The following is a 16,191-nucleotide window of genomic DNA, read 5'->3' as shown; positions in this document are numbered from 1 at the left end:
ACCTAAAATCAATAATACGTAGTAGAGCTAGTTTGCGAAAAATGCCAACAGATGGCAATATATGTGCGAAAAATCTGAAAAGAAGAAATAAATATCTATCGGTTTTAGCAGACAACGTAATGTTAACAATCTTGTTCGAAACAGCTTTTTATCTGTTATAAAGAGCAAGAGTGAACGCGCCACTGGTATGAAAGTAGAAGGCGAAACACTTGTTGCTAATCTACGGGTATTGGAAGACTAGTGCAACAGGTCTAAGAACGAGCTTTGAGTATTTACTACAGCGAGGAAATGTTTGAAAGTTAAGGTATAACAAAAGCCTGCGAATTTTATTCGGTATGCAATATTTGTGAATCTGAAAATAAGTAGGATGTAAAAAATACAATTTTTATTAAATAGTTTTTATATATTGCTAAACTTGGTATTTAGATTAATAAATACATAATTTATTTAGATGACTCATAAATTGTAACATTTAAATTCCCTATTTATTAATTTGCACCCAAGGCTAATTGCTAAATCGATATCAGGATGCTATATTTTTTATCTAAATTATGCATAATTTGGTTCGGCCTTGAAAAAATATAATTAAAATTAAACACTAGTCTATTTTTCTTCATAAAACCTTTATACTACACATTTAAATAATGATAGGTATATGATGCTACAAAAGATGTAAATTGCAATTTAGACTTGTGGACGCAGCATTTGGTGAAATTGCACATTATTTATCAATTAGTATAATCGAGTCGTTAGCGCGATGAAGACGTCTATTGAGCTTTTCGATGCGATATGTGTTAAATGTAATATAGAAAAACGGGGATGAGGGTTGTTCGTGCTGAGTGCTGACGTAAGTCGAGCCTCGCGCAAGTTAGGCTCGCAAGCTCCAATCGCTCCGCAGCCGCACTTGCTTCAAGACTCCAATACGAGCCGAGTAGTCGCCGTGAATGCCTGTGCCGTACGGCGCCGTTACCGACACGTTTACTAATTCGCATCTCGCGCACCAATACGCGGAAACTATCACTTTCGCTAGTTACATTCTTGTTTGAACCATGATGATGCAGTGAAATTTATCTTGTGCATTTCCCTGGCATCTCTACCACGGCGGCATTGCAAGGTAAGTTCTGATCCCGAGTCAGACAAAAATTTAACCTACGTGTCAGTTCTGAATGCTAAGTGAAAGGCAAATTCTTTGTTAAATTACACGAATAGATTGACAAACAATATTTGTAACGCATCTCGTAAGAGTTCCAATTTAGTTACTTAATATAATCGTATAACTCGAGTTCTATAATATCGATGCACCGATTAATAACTTGATATACACGTTTACTGTTTATTTTTGACTTCCTCTTTTATAACTTAATTTGAATAAGTCTAACATCCTCGTCAAAGAAGTACGTTCACTTTCACAAATTATTCATCCGAGAAGAATGCGAAAAATCTTCGAAAAACAGTTCTTTATATTAAAAAGCTTCAAATGTTTGTTACGTTTAAACTGCAAAACGTGTTATCTATGCATGCTGGTAACCATTATGTAAAATGAAGTACAGGAAAATAGTACTGATAATGATTTATTGCTCGCGTTTTTTAGTTTGAAGAATTTTAAACCCAAGACACGACCTCTTGAACAATACCTATTTTTATTAAAACCATTTATACTGTTTTCGATTAGTTACGTACGTTACATAGAAACACTATTAAATTATATGATTTAACATTAAACCTTTAAATACTTTTAAAATAACAAAATGATTATAAACATTTATAAATGCAAAACAGACGTAACGAATGCACGATAACGATAAATAATATAAGTAATATTTTATCGTAACACTTTAAAGCTTGTCATAAATCAATATAATTAGTTTTAAACTAAAAAAGTGAATTGAAAAACTTGTAAATTTGATCTGAAACATTTAATGTTATTGACATCGGATTTTTTGCAAACGGATAATAGTTTTTAATTAGAGATAGTGTTATAAACGTGACAATTATATTTTTTCAATATTTATATTATTTCTAATCTACTTATCCATGATTTTACAATTACATTAAACATAAGTCTGCGACATTTTTTTATCAAAATCTTAAGATAATGTATAATCCCTATCGAAATAAACACAGGCAGTTAATTTATTACCGCTTTCATTTATCTAAGCATATAAAAACTAGAGATTAAAATGTATTGAGGAAGCACTTTATTCACCTAAATACATCTTTAGGTATCAGTAACATAGACATCCCTAACTTTTAAAGGATTCCAAAAAATGATTTTTATTTGGAGAGTTTAAAATTTAACTTAATTAAGCATTCCTATATTATATATACCATAACGCACTGATTTCATCATCATCATTTCATTTGTTATATATTTAAAACACCAAGAAATATTTTCTCTTTCATAAAAGCAAAGATTTACCAAATGTTGTAGTAATCAACGATAAAACGAATGTCTTTAACGTCTTAATAATTAATAAATAAATTTCTTGTAACTGCTAACACATTATATAAAAACTCTTAAAGTAGTACACCATTACTAGCGAAAGTGGAATACTATCACTTTCAGTTCAAATCGACATAAATGTATGTATCAAACATTCTAAAAAACAATCTGAGTACATATTCTGATTTACACAATTTATTATGTTATTTAGGTTATATATATATATTAGCTGATATTTAAATAATTTGTACATTATTTTTATTAAAAGGATGAGTAGTTCCTACAACACTTGTTGATTCAACAAGTTCGGAAGAATTGATCACCAAATTTGAACGTGGATAAAGTATGCACTAATAAAAAGTCTTGGTACTTGAAGTAAGTATTTTAATAAGTTGACCCAGTTAATAATACATTGTACCAGTATGTCCGTTATCTAAAATATCAAATTGTTGTATAAAAACACTTTAATATACGAGAAAACTAAGCAATTCCTAAGTGTTTAAAAAAAGGAATAGTTCGCAAATCGAGTTTCCAAAGGGACGATAACTAAGTCACTCGCTACAAGCAATATATAATCGTAGTCATCTGAAATATTCCCAAACTCAGTGTCCCATCTTGTGTTATGGCTGGTACATTTTCAATCAAATCTATGGTCGACGAATATGCCTAAGTTTACCTAGAGAAAAACTTAACCAAAGCCAAAAAGATACATAATTCCTAGAAAACTCATCTCGTTTTGAATTTGACATTATTGCCATTATTTCGCCGCTCACTTCACAGAATTTTGTGCTTCAAACGTTTTTATATATATGTATTAGTTTTGCATAACTTTTATAATTCTGTTCTTTTGGCCTTATTTTGACTGTGCCCAATTTCAAAAAGTACTCATCCTCATAAAAGCACAAGTGTCGTTATATAGTGTCTCTATTCCAATTTCCATCATTCGCTCAGATGAACCGGAAATTCGGAACGATCTGGAATAGGACGCAGGACCAACTGCTTTTATATGCTTAGACGATGGTAATGTAACAGTACCGCCCAATTTTTTTGGACTGACCTGGGATTTTAGACAAGGACATCTTGATATCTAACTAGCTAGCCAGGTTAACAAAACAATTTTAGACGTAAATATTAATTATTTCCAATATTTTTTTGTAATTTCTATTGTATACGCCACGATAATTTATAGTGCCAATATTATTTTAAAGCAATCTTACAGCCGATATATCGACTTTCATTATATTACGGTTCTAATCTCGTGTTTAATAATTTTTATAGCATCAAATCAGCAAGCAAATCATTGCGATTTTCAGTTTAAACTTCTTATTAAAATAGTCGATAGCGGGGGCACGTGACTTCACGTTCACGAGTTAATGTGTTAATTTCACCATTTCTCATGTAACAGTTTTGTTATCCGGATTGCTGACGTATAATGATTTGAGAATAGTTCGTTTCAAGAATTCTAATCAAATGACACATAGCAACAATTAAGTTTTCATACATATGTATATTAATGTTTAATGTACATAATATAAACACATTACGTTCAATAATATAACAATGTAATGAAGACCTGATGATGAGACAGTGGTAGGTTCGATCTTGATTTACTTAATATAAATTAGACACTTATTTTATCGTTGGAGGAGAAAATTGAATATTTGTAAATCCATAAAAATAAAGTTATTTTATTTGTGTATAAAATAACTAAGTTATTTTTTAGTTTTATGGTAGTTGAATGCATAAATAAAATTATACACATTTGTTGCGTATATGCAACGTAATATCTAATTAAGTAAAATTAACGTTATGAAAGTAACAAAGGTTTTATTTAAAAGAAAATTATTTGTTTATAGTTTATATAAGATCATTAAAATGATATGTTCTTGAATTTTCTTACATTAGAGAATAAAATTAATTTATTCCATTTGTTCTGATCTTTATTTGATCAGCTGATACCGTTGCAAACGATATTGAAAAAGTTTGCGTGTAATTAATTACATTGATACACGTACTCTGAACACGGCTGATACGTACGCTTGTACTATTTAAATAAACTCACGTATCAATAACATTCGGGGAAGATGTTATCATTTAATAAGTAGTTTCATAAGAGTGAAACGATAACTTAACACATCTCGATGTAAGTAATTTGAATTATTAATTTATATCCTATTTATCTGCACGCTTTCTATTAATAGTTCATTAGACCACATGTTTCATAGTCATGAATTTAAAACTATATATAATTTTAAATAATGTGTTATGTAATCGATTATTATTTACATAATAATAATTTGACTTTCGTCAATGATAATGCGAAATCATTTATTCGTATTATGTATGTACAATTTAAAATTTTAATTGTAATAATCTGCCGAGATGTTTTAAATTCATATCGAAAATAAAATTCTACCATATGAAAGTTTGAATCGCTAAGGGTAAAATAATAAATTTATTTTTAATCAAGATAGGAGTTACGTCACATAAGAAGTCGTGTGCTACAATTTTATGATATATGTAAGTATGTATGTTCTAATTTGTTGAATTAGGAAATACTGGTATTGCATTAGTGTTTTACACTTTAGTTATGTAGTAAATTGCTATGTATGTGATCGTATGTGAAAGGACATAATATATCTGAAAATCTTCTATAGAGCTTAATTTAAAAGCTTTTCTTTTAATCCAATAATATAATTAGATTAAAACAAATAAATAAAAGTTAAATAACAAAATGATCTGGAAATCTTATACAAAACTACAAAGCATAAATTAACTACTTAACAAAAATAATAATTTTCTTTGCTAACGAGTAATAAGTTATATATATTTAATAGATAGCGAAATATTTATTAATAATTAAATTAGACAACAAATCGGAAATAAACTTTAATATACAGTGAACTCTACAAATATTAAAGTCATAATTTTATAGCTTACGATATATTTATAGCCGATATAATGAGAAAAAATGATATTGAAGTTATATATGTGTTACTTATTACTTTTCTATTCTCTAATATGAGATAGATATAGCGGCTAACGGTGGTCGCGAGGCGAAAGTGTACGGCACGGCCAGTGAAGGTCGCTCGCCACGCTGATTTCAATGACGTATTTATCAACTAGACATTATATTCAATACGTCATTTCATTGGAAAAACAGTTGTATACGAGCTTTGTAAGCTTATAGAGTAATGTATGTTACTGACTTTTACTGATTATCTTTATATAAAGTTAAAAATGATTATCGATATCTCAGAAAATAACTAACCACGTTGGCCTTACTGATAGTCCGTTGTTTTAAATGCCAAGCAAATGTCAACGATTGAACGCGTTCTTATACTACTTGTTTGAATTTATGTAATCATTATAAACGAGTTCAGGCTATAATTTATTTTATTTAAAAATAGTATACAAGTATACAGTTTTATATTACACTTATATGAAACTAAAATTAAATATTACAGTAATATATTACGATTATTTCATCTTCTATGTATAACATGGCAGTATAGCTAATCAATTTATTTGCAAATATTACGACTAACTATATATATTTTATTCATGTAAATATGTCCTCAACATTATCCAATTAATCATCGATAACCGATAACCCTGACTTAAATACATTTAAGACTATAAATAATTACTTTTGTTATAATTTTGAGTGCTTTTTGCATAATTATGAATACTGTTCTTCTTTATCTCAATACGATTTTGCTCATTAAAGAAATATGAAAGCGCAAAATAACACGATCGTTACGAGATTTTGATTATCTATCGTTCACTTTATTTGCTCTGTTTTGTCAGAATGTTGTACCTACTAGGTACTTTCTTTACTAGATCGTTATACAGAAAGAAAAATAGAAAAGAAACAAAAGATAAGAAACTATATTTTAAATGTTATTACTTTAATCAGGCTGTATTTATATTTTACACGTAAAGTACTTTAGCTTTTTAGCGAAATATAAATACTATTTATAATGTAATTTATTGAAACAAGTGTTAACTACATGACGCAGATTGTCGTTATGTTTCTTACATAAAGTATTATGTTTTATTTGACCTTAACAGAAATCATTCTTTAAAGAAAGAATTACTGCAATATAAATAACTGAAAACAAATCGAATCGGTTGCTATGTTTAATAAGTTTTAAATTTATATTCGTTATACTTAACTTAGTGTTACCATAGTAAATACATTATGACGTTTATTTTATTTGCAAATTATATATAGTAAGATCATTATTTTTTTAATCTATTTGGCTTAATACCTAATAAACTGTCGCAATACGCATAATTATTTTAAAATAAAAATTTCTCCAATAAAAAAAACTGGCGACATAGTCGACCTGTCTCAAAATAAGGACTATGCTACACTGAATACAAATTCACTCTATGAATAATTTAGCTCATGAGGTTGTTACATTCACTTGTTACTTGTTAAGAGAGAGTTTTCTTTATTCCATCATCGTTAAATATTAATTTATTTTGACTTTGCGTTGGTTGCAATTGGGAAGACTTTAATAGTTTCAGTATTAGAACATATAAATGAAAAAAAAAAACTTAGAAATTAGAACTCTGTTCAATTACAAGATACGTCTTAACTTTCGTATATAATTTCATAATATATAAATATAAATAAAACATGTATTGTTATCTAATAATATATTATATTATTGGATTTATAATATATTTTTTACGACATGGCCTTTCATGTTAAGTCAGGAGACATCTTATCGTCTTGCATTTTTAATTCACGACTTTCATATTATATTTAAAAGATAATTGGTAGGTCACATTTGGTGGTTTATATCAATCACGATAAACTGCAATGTTTAATTTAAAATAACGATATAAAGTAATAGTTTCCTTATCGATATAATTTTTATCTATGTTTATCAACAATACGATGAAATTCCATTTAAATAATAAATATACATTATTTGAAGATTTCATTTTTAGCGCTAATTTTGTAAATATAACGCTTGTAATAAATATCGCAGTTAGAATCCCATGGGATATTACGGAACCCATAAACTGTCTGCCTACTGAAATGAAGGATATTTGCAAGGAGATTTTTTAAATTATACAAGTATACGTTTAGAGCATCTTGTTGGCTTTTTTCAATATGACAAATATTAATTGGATATATATTTTTTTATGTTTTTGATTTGTTTTTCGTATAACTAAAACGACCTATAGAATAGTGACAAGACAACATCAAAAAAAATATTAGAAACAGCCGGAACTGTAGAATTTGACAGTGTAACAATCTCGTACCTACCTCGGAAAGCACGTACATAATGCACAATCGAAATATTCTTTATTCAAACAGGCATTTGAATCGGCAGTTTACAGAAATATATAAAATGTAAATGCATTTGGTCCTGTACTGGAATTTTATTTTATTCTGGTCGTATCGGATTTGCCATCCCATTATATGACGGCAGTAAGGAAATAGAGATGGTACTTGTTAAACTTAAGAAGTGACCGTCAAGCTCACTTTTTAAAACGTATAATAAGCCCTGCATAGTTGACTAATATTCCTTAAAATAATTTATATATTTTATAATAGTTATTTTTTAAATTAACAGACATAAGGACCGATTCAGGTTGAAATTTAAAAATGATATCAAACGAGCTCTACGATGATGATCTAAACAAAAAAAACTCTTTGGATTAAGAGTCCCCTAAGAGACATAATTATTAAAAACTTTGTTTGGAAACATTATAATACGGTATTATATTATGAAATTTAACTATTTTATTAACTTTAAAATTTATATCCATTAATCTTTTACTAATGTAGAGTATAGTATGAAAATTACTACATCGTGAATTCCTAGTGTAATTATGGTTTTAGTGCGGAAGTACCTACAGACGACACATTCGTAGCAGCGTAGCGCATTTCCCGTAGAACTATTGACACGTGGCATGTATGTAGCTTTTTCATTATGATCATACATTTAGTTCGTTTAGTACATTTCGTTCGTTCGTTCGTTTGTTCTATTTGAAATAATTGAACATTCATTTTGAAAATTATTAAAATATATCAATATATTTCAATATGTTTAATATTGATAGGATTTATAGTTTATTATTATTATGATATAGACTTTGTAAAATATACACGTATACGAGTATCAGGAAGTCATATGAATAAGTATATTTTATTAATAGCAATTTAAGACTTTTCCTAAAGATTAATTTTATTTATTACTAGAACCTATCGCAAACATTTTTCAGATAACTACCGATTCTTCTTAAGCATTATAATTTATAAATAATTATACTAAGTTTCAGACCCGTTTTTACACATTTAAAGAAGACATTTTGAAAGTACTGTAACTATTTACTACTCATAAGTAGAAGTCTAAATACAGACTTCATATTTCAATTTTTCAAAAAAAAACGAAATGTATTCAACTCTTTTCATAGCGGATAGCTAGGTTTTATAGGTACGTGGGTAACCACAGAGAATTGGAATTCCTCTATAAACTTTCATCCTTTTTGATCAAGCAGTTTTTATTGTATATTGACGATGCAGTTACGATGCCACAATAGAAACATTATTATTCTTCATTTTTCAAACGTGTCACGGTCATATGTTTTATAGCTGTACTGAATACTTATAACAATTAAATTTAAGAAATCAGTAATATAAATTCTATTTCACACGGCGCTATTTAATTTCAAGCGAAAATAATAAATAATACAATTACACATATACAGAAAAGAAACATTATTATTTTGATGTCTGGTAGTCACTTTATAACAATTATGTCCTCCAGCGTCACTCAAGTAAAGGAATGGATGTTAATGTCATTTGTCGTTGGCGCCACTGGGGCGCCGCGCCGGCGGTTGCTTAGCGACCGGGAGCCCCGCCCTCGCTTTAAACTTAGGATGAACGTGATGATCTAAAAGCTTAAAACTACTTAATACTCTTACAAAACAGTTTCATTACTATGAAATATTTGTTGTACCTGGATTACAAAGACTTATATTTTGATTTTAATCAATATGTTATGGAAAAAGATGCATGAACAATGTAACTCTATATACATTCTTCCAAAAGTTTGTTTAGTGTCATGTTAGAGGGCTTTCCTTTTTATTTATAGAGATGTTATTTAAACGCATCTGCCTGTATAACATTAATTTAGCGTTATTTGCAATTTGCGTAGGATATGCCGTAAAAAACAGAACATCATTAATTACTAGGAGAATTCATTAATCAGATAACATTTTAGATATCGGAGGTTAAGCTTTTCTAGTTTGTAAAAAGATGAAATCAACGTTCGAATTTTATCGAAAATACTACCTACATAGTTGATTTAATGCTCGGTGCGAAAAATGCTTATATGCCCGTCGGGAAGTAGGAAGTGCATTTCCGTTCCTCAGAAAGCAGTCGTTGGTACGCATAAGTCTGCACTCTTTCCAATTAAGTTGGATATGAGTAAAGAGTGCCCCTGTGTGTTTGCGCACACATTTGTGCACTATCATAGTATAGACTCTGACCCAGTCTTCGACTTCAACCAAAATCATCAATCAATCATCAATGTATCCTCAATTAGGAATTTCTTAAGAAGACTAAGGACCTAGTAGTCACATATTTTTTTATGAATTTAACCTAGGTAATGATTACTTGTATTTGTTAAATTGAAAATGTTCTTTAAATGAAAATTTTGAAAAGAGTTTAAACTAGTTATTGTTATCGTTTTAAGTAGTCATCATAAACAAAGAAATATTTAGTTATGTATTAGTTAACTTTTGACTTAGGCTTCAGCAACCAATCGACCGTTCGTCGTATTGTACAACGGTGGCTGAAAATATAATTATGAGTAAGGTTTAATAAATACAGTTCGTTCTTTCATTTTACATACGCGTAACCTTTCTAATATTTAATCATATTATTAAAAATTGTAGCCGTTTTGAAATTTTATTAAAATAAAGAAAGAATTACTGTGTATATTATTAATCATACAGCATTAATAGCCGATTGTAGTGAACGGTCATCAAAGAAATTCAATATTTCATTAATACAGGAACTTTATAAATAATACCGTGAATTTTACATAATGAACACAGATTTAAATGTTTCCTTCATTTTTAACATATTCTTTTGTTGAATTAATTAGTGGTTAATAAAAAATTAGTATTATTATATACCATATATATGTACCTTCACCCCAAGGGGTGGCTAAGAACTGCACTTGTCACTGCAATCATCGCTATATGCAAATATTTCTGAATGTCATTATTTTAAATACCAGTCGTACCAATTTGCGGACGGACAAAACAGGACGGATTTGCGTATTTCCCTACTTTTTTTTCAATTTGAATTAAATTAAATTAAAATTATTTTAACATTTATAATAATGTCCAAAACTTAATTGGACATTATTTTTGCCAGTTTGCAAAAAAATCATAGGAAATCTTTGGAAGGTGTTTTTATGATTTTTAATTTTATATTTGACTTTTAGTAATCAGTAAACATAATAACGTAATAAAACTATAAAAGTTTTTTGTTTAATGTAAAGACATACACGAATACTTTATATAATATATGTTATATGTTATAGGTCATGTTTCGCCCTTTTTAAAGCTTTTCATAAATGATATAAAAGAAAGATAGTTTTTTAACTTTCGTGGTGGATTTTGTAAAGTATTATATATAGATATAAGTATTTACACGTACGCTCAGACAGTTTAACTTACGCATTAATTCGGTGAAGATATCGAGTTATACAATGTACCAACGAGTGACGAATTCTCTAAATTTCCATTTCTATTGCACGTGCGAGGCACGAGGCATGGGAATGTCAACTTACAAACTTCGGCCTGCTTCTAAGAATTTCTCCACATAAAAACCCAAATACAAACCCAATAACTATTTGTTGGTACGAATTGGAGCTTGAACTCATAATCTTGGGACAGGACCGAATTATCCTTTAGGCGGTGTTATAGTGTATTAAAATCCATTGGTAATAAAATTTTAACGAATCTTTCAACGTATATCTCTTATTTGAATTACGTTACGGCATATTTTCGAAATGTAGGAAAAAGCATCGTTATTATAAATATGAACATATTGTGTTATAAAATATATCTTTCAGGAAGTAAGATAGTATAAAAGGGTCCCGAGACGTGCCTTGCCTAGGAATATGGTTAATTCGGCCTTCTCTCGGGATTTGTGACCATTTATACTGGTCACTGGACCAACAACACAATTGACCGACTAATTATTTGTATGATATTTATTGTATAATAGTGTATTCTTTGTTATTGCAGAGAAAAACATGCCTCAGTGGGCAAGCGCTGAAGGCGGTGGATCAGAAGCGGCATCTCCCGATCAAATGATGCTGTGCTATGACAACGGCGGCTCCGAGTACTATGACGGCAAACAAGAGGAGGCGGATATAAAAATCGAGCAAGCTGGTGGTTAGTTATTTCTATATAATGTAAATAGCAACGATAGCAATATTAATTGAATTTAATAGTTGGCCTTCATGCCTGGGTAAATGTTTAATGGCTTAATATTTTTTTTATTTTTATATAAGCGAATATTTGAAGGTTAACTAGGCAACGAAATGTACATTACACTTATTAAAAAAGGAGATTTTAATCGAAATGCATATTATATTCTATAATTATTATAATATCAACAAGAGAGCAAGCATTTTATTTAAAATGATATATTATAATTTTAAATTCTGTACATATGCAAAAGCAAATCTACTTTTATATCCGCAAAAAAAGTATTTTATGACCACGACGACATTCCACATACTTTTTAACCGATCATATATTGTTTACTATGCGTGTAAAACCGGTGCAAATGACGAGGTTGATAAGAACATTACGAAAATCACCCGTAGCGGCGCGTTAAAATCGATTAATCTGCTCTTACGCAAATACTTTATCAAGCGTGTAGTCGCGTCACGTAACACTCAAGTTTCGACCAGGTCACTTGCAACGTTAAAGTGCTCTCAAAATGTACTTCTTTAATTTCAATCCACTAATCGATAAATATCTGGACGATACTTTTCACCCGAGATATCTTTAAAAGTGTAATTACTTGTTATATTTTATTAAAGTATCTACTCGTATATGTTCTAGAATTATTTGTTGTACATAATAAAACGAGTTCTATAATCGTAATATTTTTAGTGAATGTTAGAAATATCATTTGAGTGAATTCTTAAAAGTTTTTATTTTTTAATTTTAATAAGTCAGGTAATTAGGCAATTTTTGTTTCGAATAAATAAAGTTGGATAAGATAAATCCGGTATTATTTTGAAGTTAAACCATAAAGTACGATAATGACGATAAGGAATGAAAACAAATTACTTTTAAATATTGTTTCTTTTATTACAACGTTACAAAAGATAAAATAAACAGCGACGTATTGATTTAGATAATATCGATAGGACAAGTGGCGCTATTTAATGAAAACCCACGCTTTGATACTGATGGTTTTTCTTTTCACAATCCATACAGTATACAGTATAACGGCACGGTGACGACTCACGAGCCACAGTTACATGTGCTCGTATAATCTAGTCATTTTATTCCACGTCATCCAACAAACATTTTTTATTCATTTAGTTTATAAGACTTCGAATAGAATACCCCACATTATTACTTAATGGGTCTTATTATCTACAACGAACATTTGATGTAAGTGGATTGCCTTCCGCCGCTAAGTAACTTTCACTTCAACCGCAATAAACATTTTGAACAAATGTTTTAGATTTCTACGATAGTGGCAGCGGTAGTGATGAGCAAGTTCCTCGTCGCGTATGCAGGCCTCGACGGACACCAGCAAGCTCTTCCTCTTCGGGAACCACGAGTGGTTCCAGCGGACCGGGTCGTCGACGCCGCTGCGGTATATCCGCCCGGGAACGTAATTTGCGTAGATTAGAAAGCAATGAACGGGAACGAATGCGGATGCATTCGCTAAATCGTGCGTTTGAGGTAATTACATAATTATTAAGATAAGCGAAATTTTCTTAAATAATGAACTATTCCTTTTACACTAACAGTATGTACAATAGACCATTTTATAGTGGCTTACGTTTTTCTTATTTCAGGATCTTCGTCGTGTTATTCCTCATGTTAAAAAGGACAACCGGAGTCTGTCGAAGATAGAAACATTAACCCTTGCCAAAAATTATGTGAAAGCCCTGACAAATGCCATATGCACCATGAGGGGTGAAGTTCCTCGTTATTTGTAAGTAAAAAATATATTTGTAGTTAGATATATTTTAATTAAGGAAAATAAAGAGTTGCACTCAGAGGATGCATTTCGAAATATTGCCTGCTAGACATCCATTCAAGTATGAAAATTAGTTTGTTAAATTTCGATTCGAATTATTTTTATATTGCTTGCCAACATGAATCGAATTGAATTATATCGCTTTATTATCTTGTTTGTTGATGTCACTTACCTACTAATAAACCTACAAAAAGTGAAGTAAGTAAATATGACATAATTTTAAATGTATTTTAATTGTATCTTTTTACAGATTTAACAGTGATGATGAGAATGTAGAGCCGGTTTTCGTCCTAAGCCGGGAGCAAGAACATAACAACAACTTGCCAAACGACCATGACAGGGAAGACCCCTCGCCGGTGCCAAGTGGGTGCCTTTGACGACGCAACGATTCCTAAACTGCGGGCCCACAAACTATATCAGCATGCATGGACAAGAACTCGAATACACGAGGGCAGTTCAGCAAAGAAAAATATATAGAGATAACGTTAAATAATGTTAATTCTAAATATTTTTCCTTTCATGCTCCTAAAGTCAATCCTACGACTACCTGGCAATGTATGGACATCGAGACAGAACAAACATGCTATATTACCTAGTCGTAGATTAACTTGCATGAAACGATTATTTATGACATTACAATTAATGACGCTATTTAAGAAAAGGAAAAAAAAAAACAAAAAAAGTAATTGGTTACTATTGTACCTGCAATACCAAAAGTGAATTAAAGATAAAAAACGACTTGAGGTTTCGTAGATTCATTTAAAAAATAAAGGTAATAGTATATTAAAATGGTAATAAATGGCAAATTTATCGTTTTTTTGTACGTTAATTACAAACACAAGAGTGTAATAAAACTACGAAACCAACGTCAATGAAAACGAAATAAATATTTACTATACAAAATAAACGATAACCTTTATTTAATATTTTAAAATCAATTTCATTTATATGTTTTTCGTGTTGCATTATTAGCAATCGCTTTTTCAGTCTATTCCGCTTATAATTATACTGCCTTACTACTATTAGTAAGACCGACTACTATGCAGATTATATGTACTATACTAATTACATATATATGTCATTTTCCTACATTTCTCAATCTACAAAGCCTTTTCATTGTATTGTCTGTACTGATTACCTCTAACGCGGTAAAATTAAATTATTCCAAGCTACAAAGATCTCTCTCTCGCGAGGTGCCAATTATATGTTTTAAGTGAGACTATATTTTAGTAAATTGATATTTCAGTACAGTTATTACAGGTGTATTGTCAATTCATTTTATTATAAATTTTTAAAAAAGTTCGACTAATGACTTTGTTATATTATAAAACGAGACGATACAGGTTATATTGAAAAATTATGATGAGAATATAAAGGCTCTATTTATAAAGAACATATTTATTATTAAATTTATGGACATCAAGAATTATTGTGAGAGTACCTTGGTACTTATTTAATTTCAATTAAAGTAATCTCAATTTATAGTTACCGATTGTACAGTAAGTTCAAATATCTAAAGTAAATGCAAGCAATTTGCGATTCGCATTTTGTTTAATCATATTATTTATAATGTAATTAATATTAATATACAGTTTGTGATTTAGATTAGTATTAAGATCTTGAAATATATTATTATACAAATTTAAGGAACGACGTGGCAAAAATACTGAAAATATTTACTATGATAATAAAATTGATATGCAAAATGTTATATATTTTTATTTTTTTTGTTTTCGTATGTGTTCTTGTTACGTACATAAGAGACGTAACATTTAAGTTCCTAAGGTTGATGGCGCATTGATGAATGATTAATGTATCTTTCAGCAATCCAATCTCATGTCTATAGGAAGTGGTGACCTGTTATCCCCTGGTGACTTATTTCCTAATAAAAAAATCTGCGATACTATTGGGTTTCTTGGGTTTTTATACAATTTATATCCAAAGCGTTGATCAAGTAAGTTATGTTATACATCTTTAAACTTTATGCTGCATTCCCAAAAGAGAGATAATTATGTATTTAAAGGGTTCACCGTGCATGTTTTATTTTAACTCTATGGATGTCTGTTGATTAATTACGTACACCAAAAATAGGAAAGGACCTAAAATTAATCCCCTTAGAATTAGAAAATGGGCGTTTTCAGCACAGACCTTTCTTGGCTAGCTCCAATTATAAACAGAGCGGATAGTTTTCTTTTGTAAAATAAAAATAGATTCAATAGCTTTATCCTAAAGTAATATGCCATATGAAGTTTGGAATCTGATGCTAATGCCAAAAACACCGTTGTGTCGGCTACGTCAACATTAACAGTCACTGTTTAATGATATCGGCTACATTAACATCGACAGTCACTGCTTAATAATATATGTATTGCAATTTTGTGTCATAATATTTGGTAGGGTAAAAACTACACTACATGAGCCAACACAAAGGTATCTGTGATAAGGCACTCTTCACATCGTCACAGTCAGT

At 29.8% G+C, this 16,191-nt stretch overlaps 1 protein-coding gene across 2 annotated transcripts; it reads left to right on the top strand.

Annotated features, from left to right (window-relative positions):
• Positions 1–754: 754 nt before the first annotated feature.
• Positions 755–15,432, top strand: LOC124529827 (protein dimmed-like). 2 transcript variants are annotated; one of them, XM_047103747.1, is made up of 5 exons: positions 755–1,114; positions 11,735–11,884; positions 13,197–13,420; positions 13,537–13,676; positions 13,972–15,432. In XM_047103747.1, exons 2-5 carry the CDS (start codon positions 11,743–11,745, stop codon positions 14,096–14,098), a joined length of 633 nt encoding a protein of 210 aa, XP_046959703.1. In that variant the 5' UTR covers positions 755–1,114; positions 11,735–11,742; the 3' UTR covers positions 14,099–15,432. The 2 variants fall into 2 exon arrangements, with proteins under 2 accessions (XP_046959703.1, XP_046959704.1); XM_047103748.1 differs by lacking the exon at positions 755–1,114 and adding an exon at positions 4,438–4,586.
• Positions 15,433–16,191: the final 759 nt, after the last annotated feature.

Source organism: Vanessa cardui, chromosome 5, assembly GCF_905220365.1.
Source record: "Vanessa cardui chromosome 5, ilVanCard2.1, whole genome shotgun sequence".
NCBI classification, from domain to species: Eukaryota; Metazoa; Arthropoda; class Insecta; order Lepidoptera; family Nymphalidae; genus Vanessa; species Vanessa cardui.
This window is presented reverse-complemented; position numbering and strand designations above follow the sequence as displayed.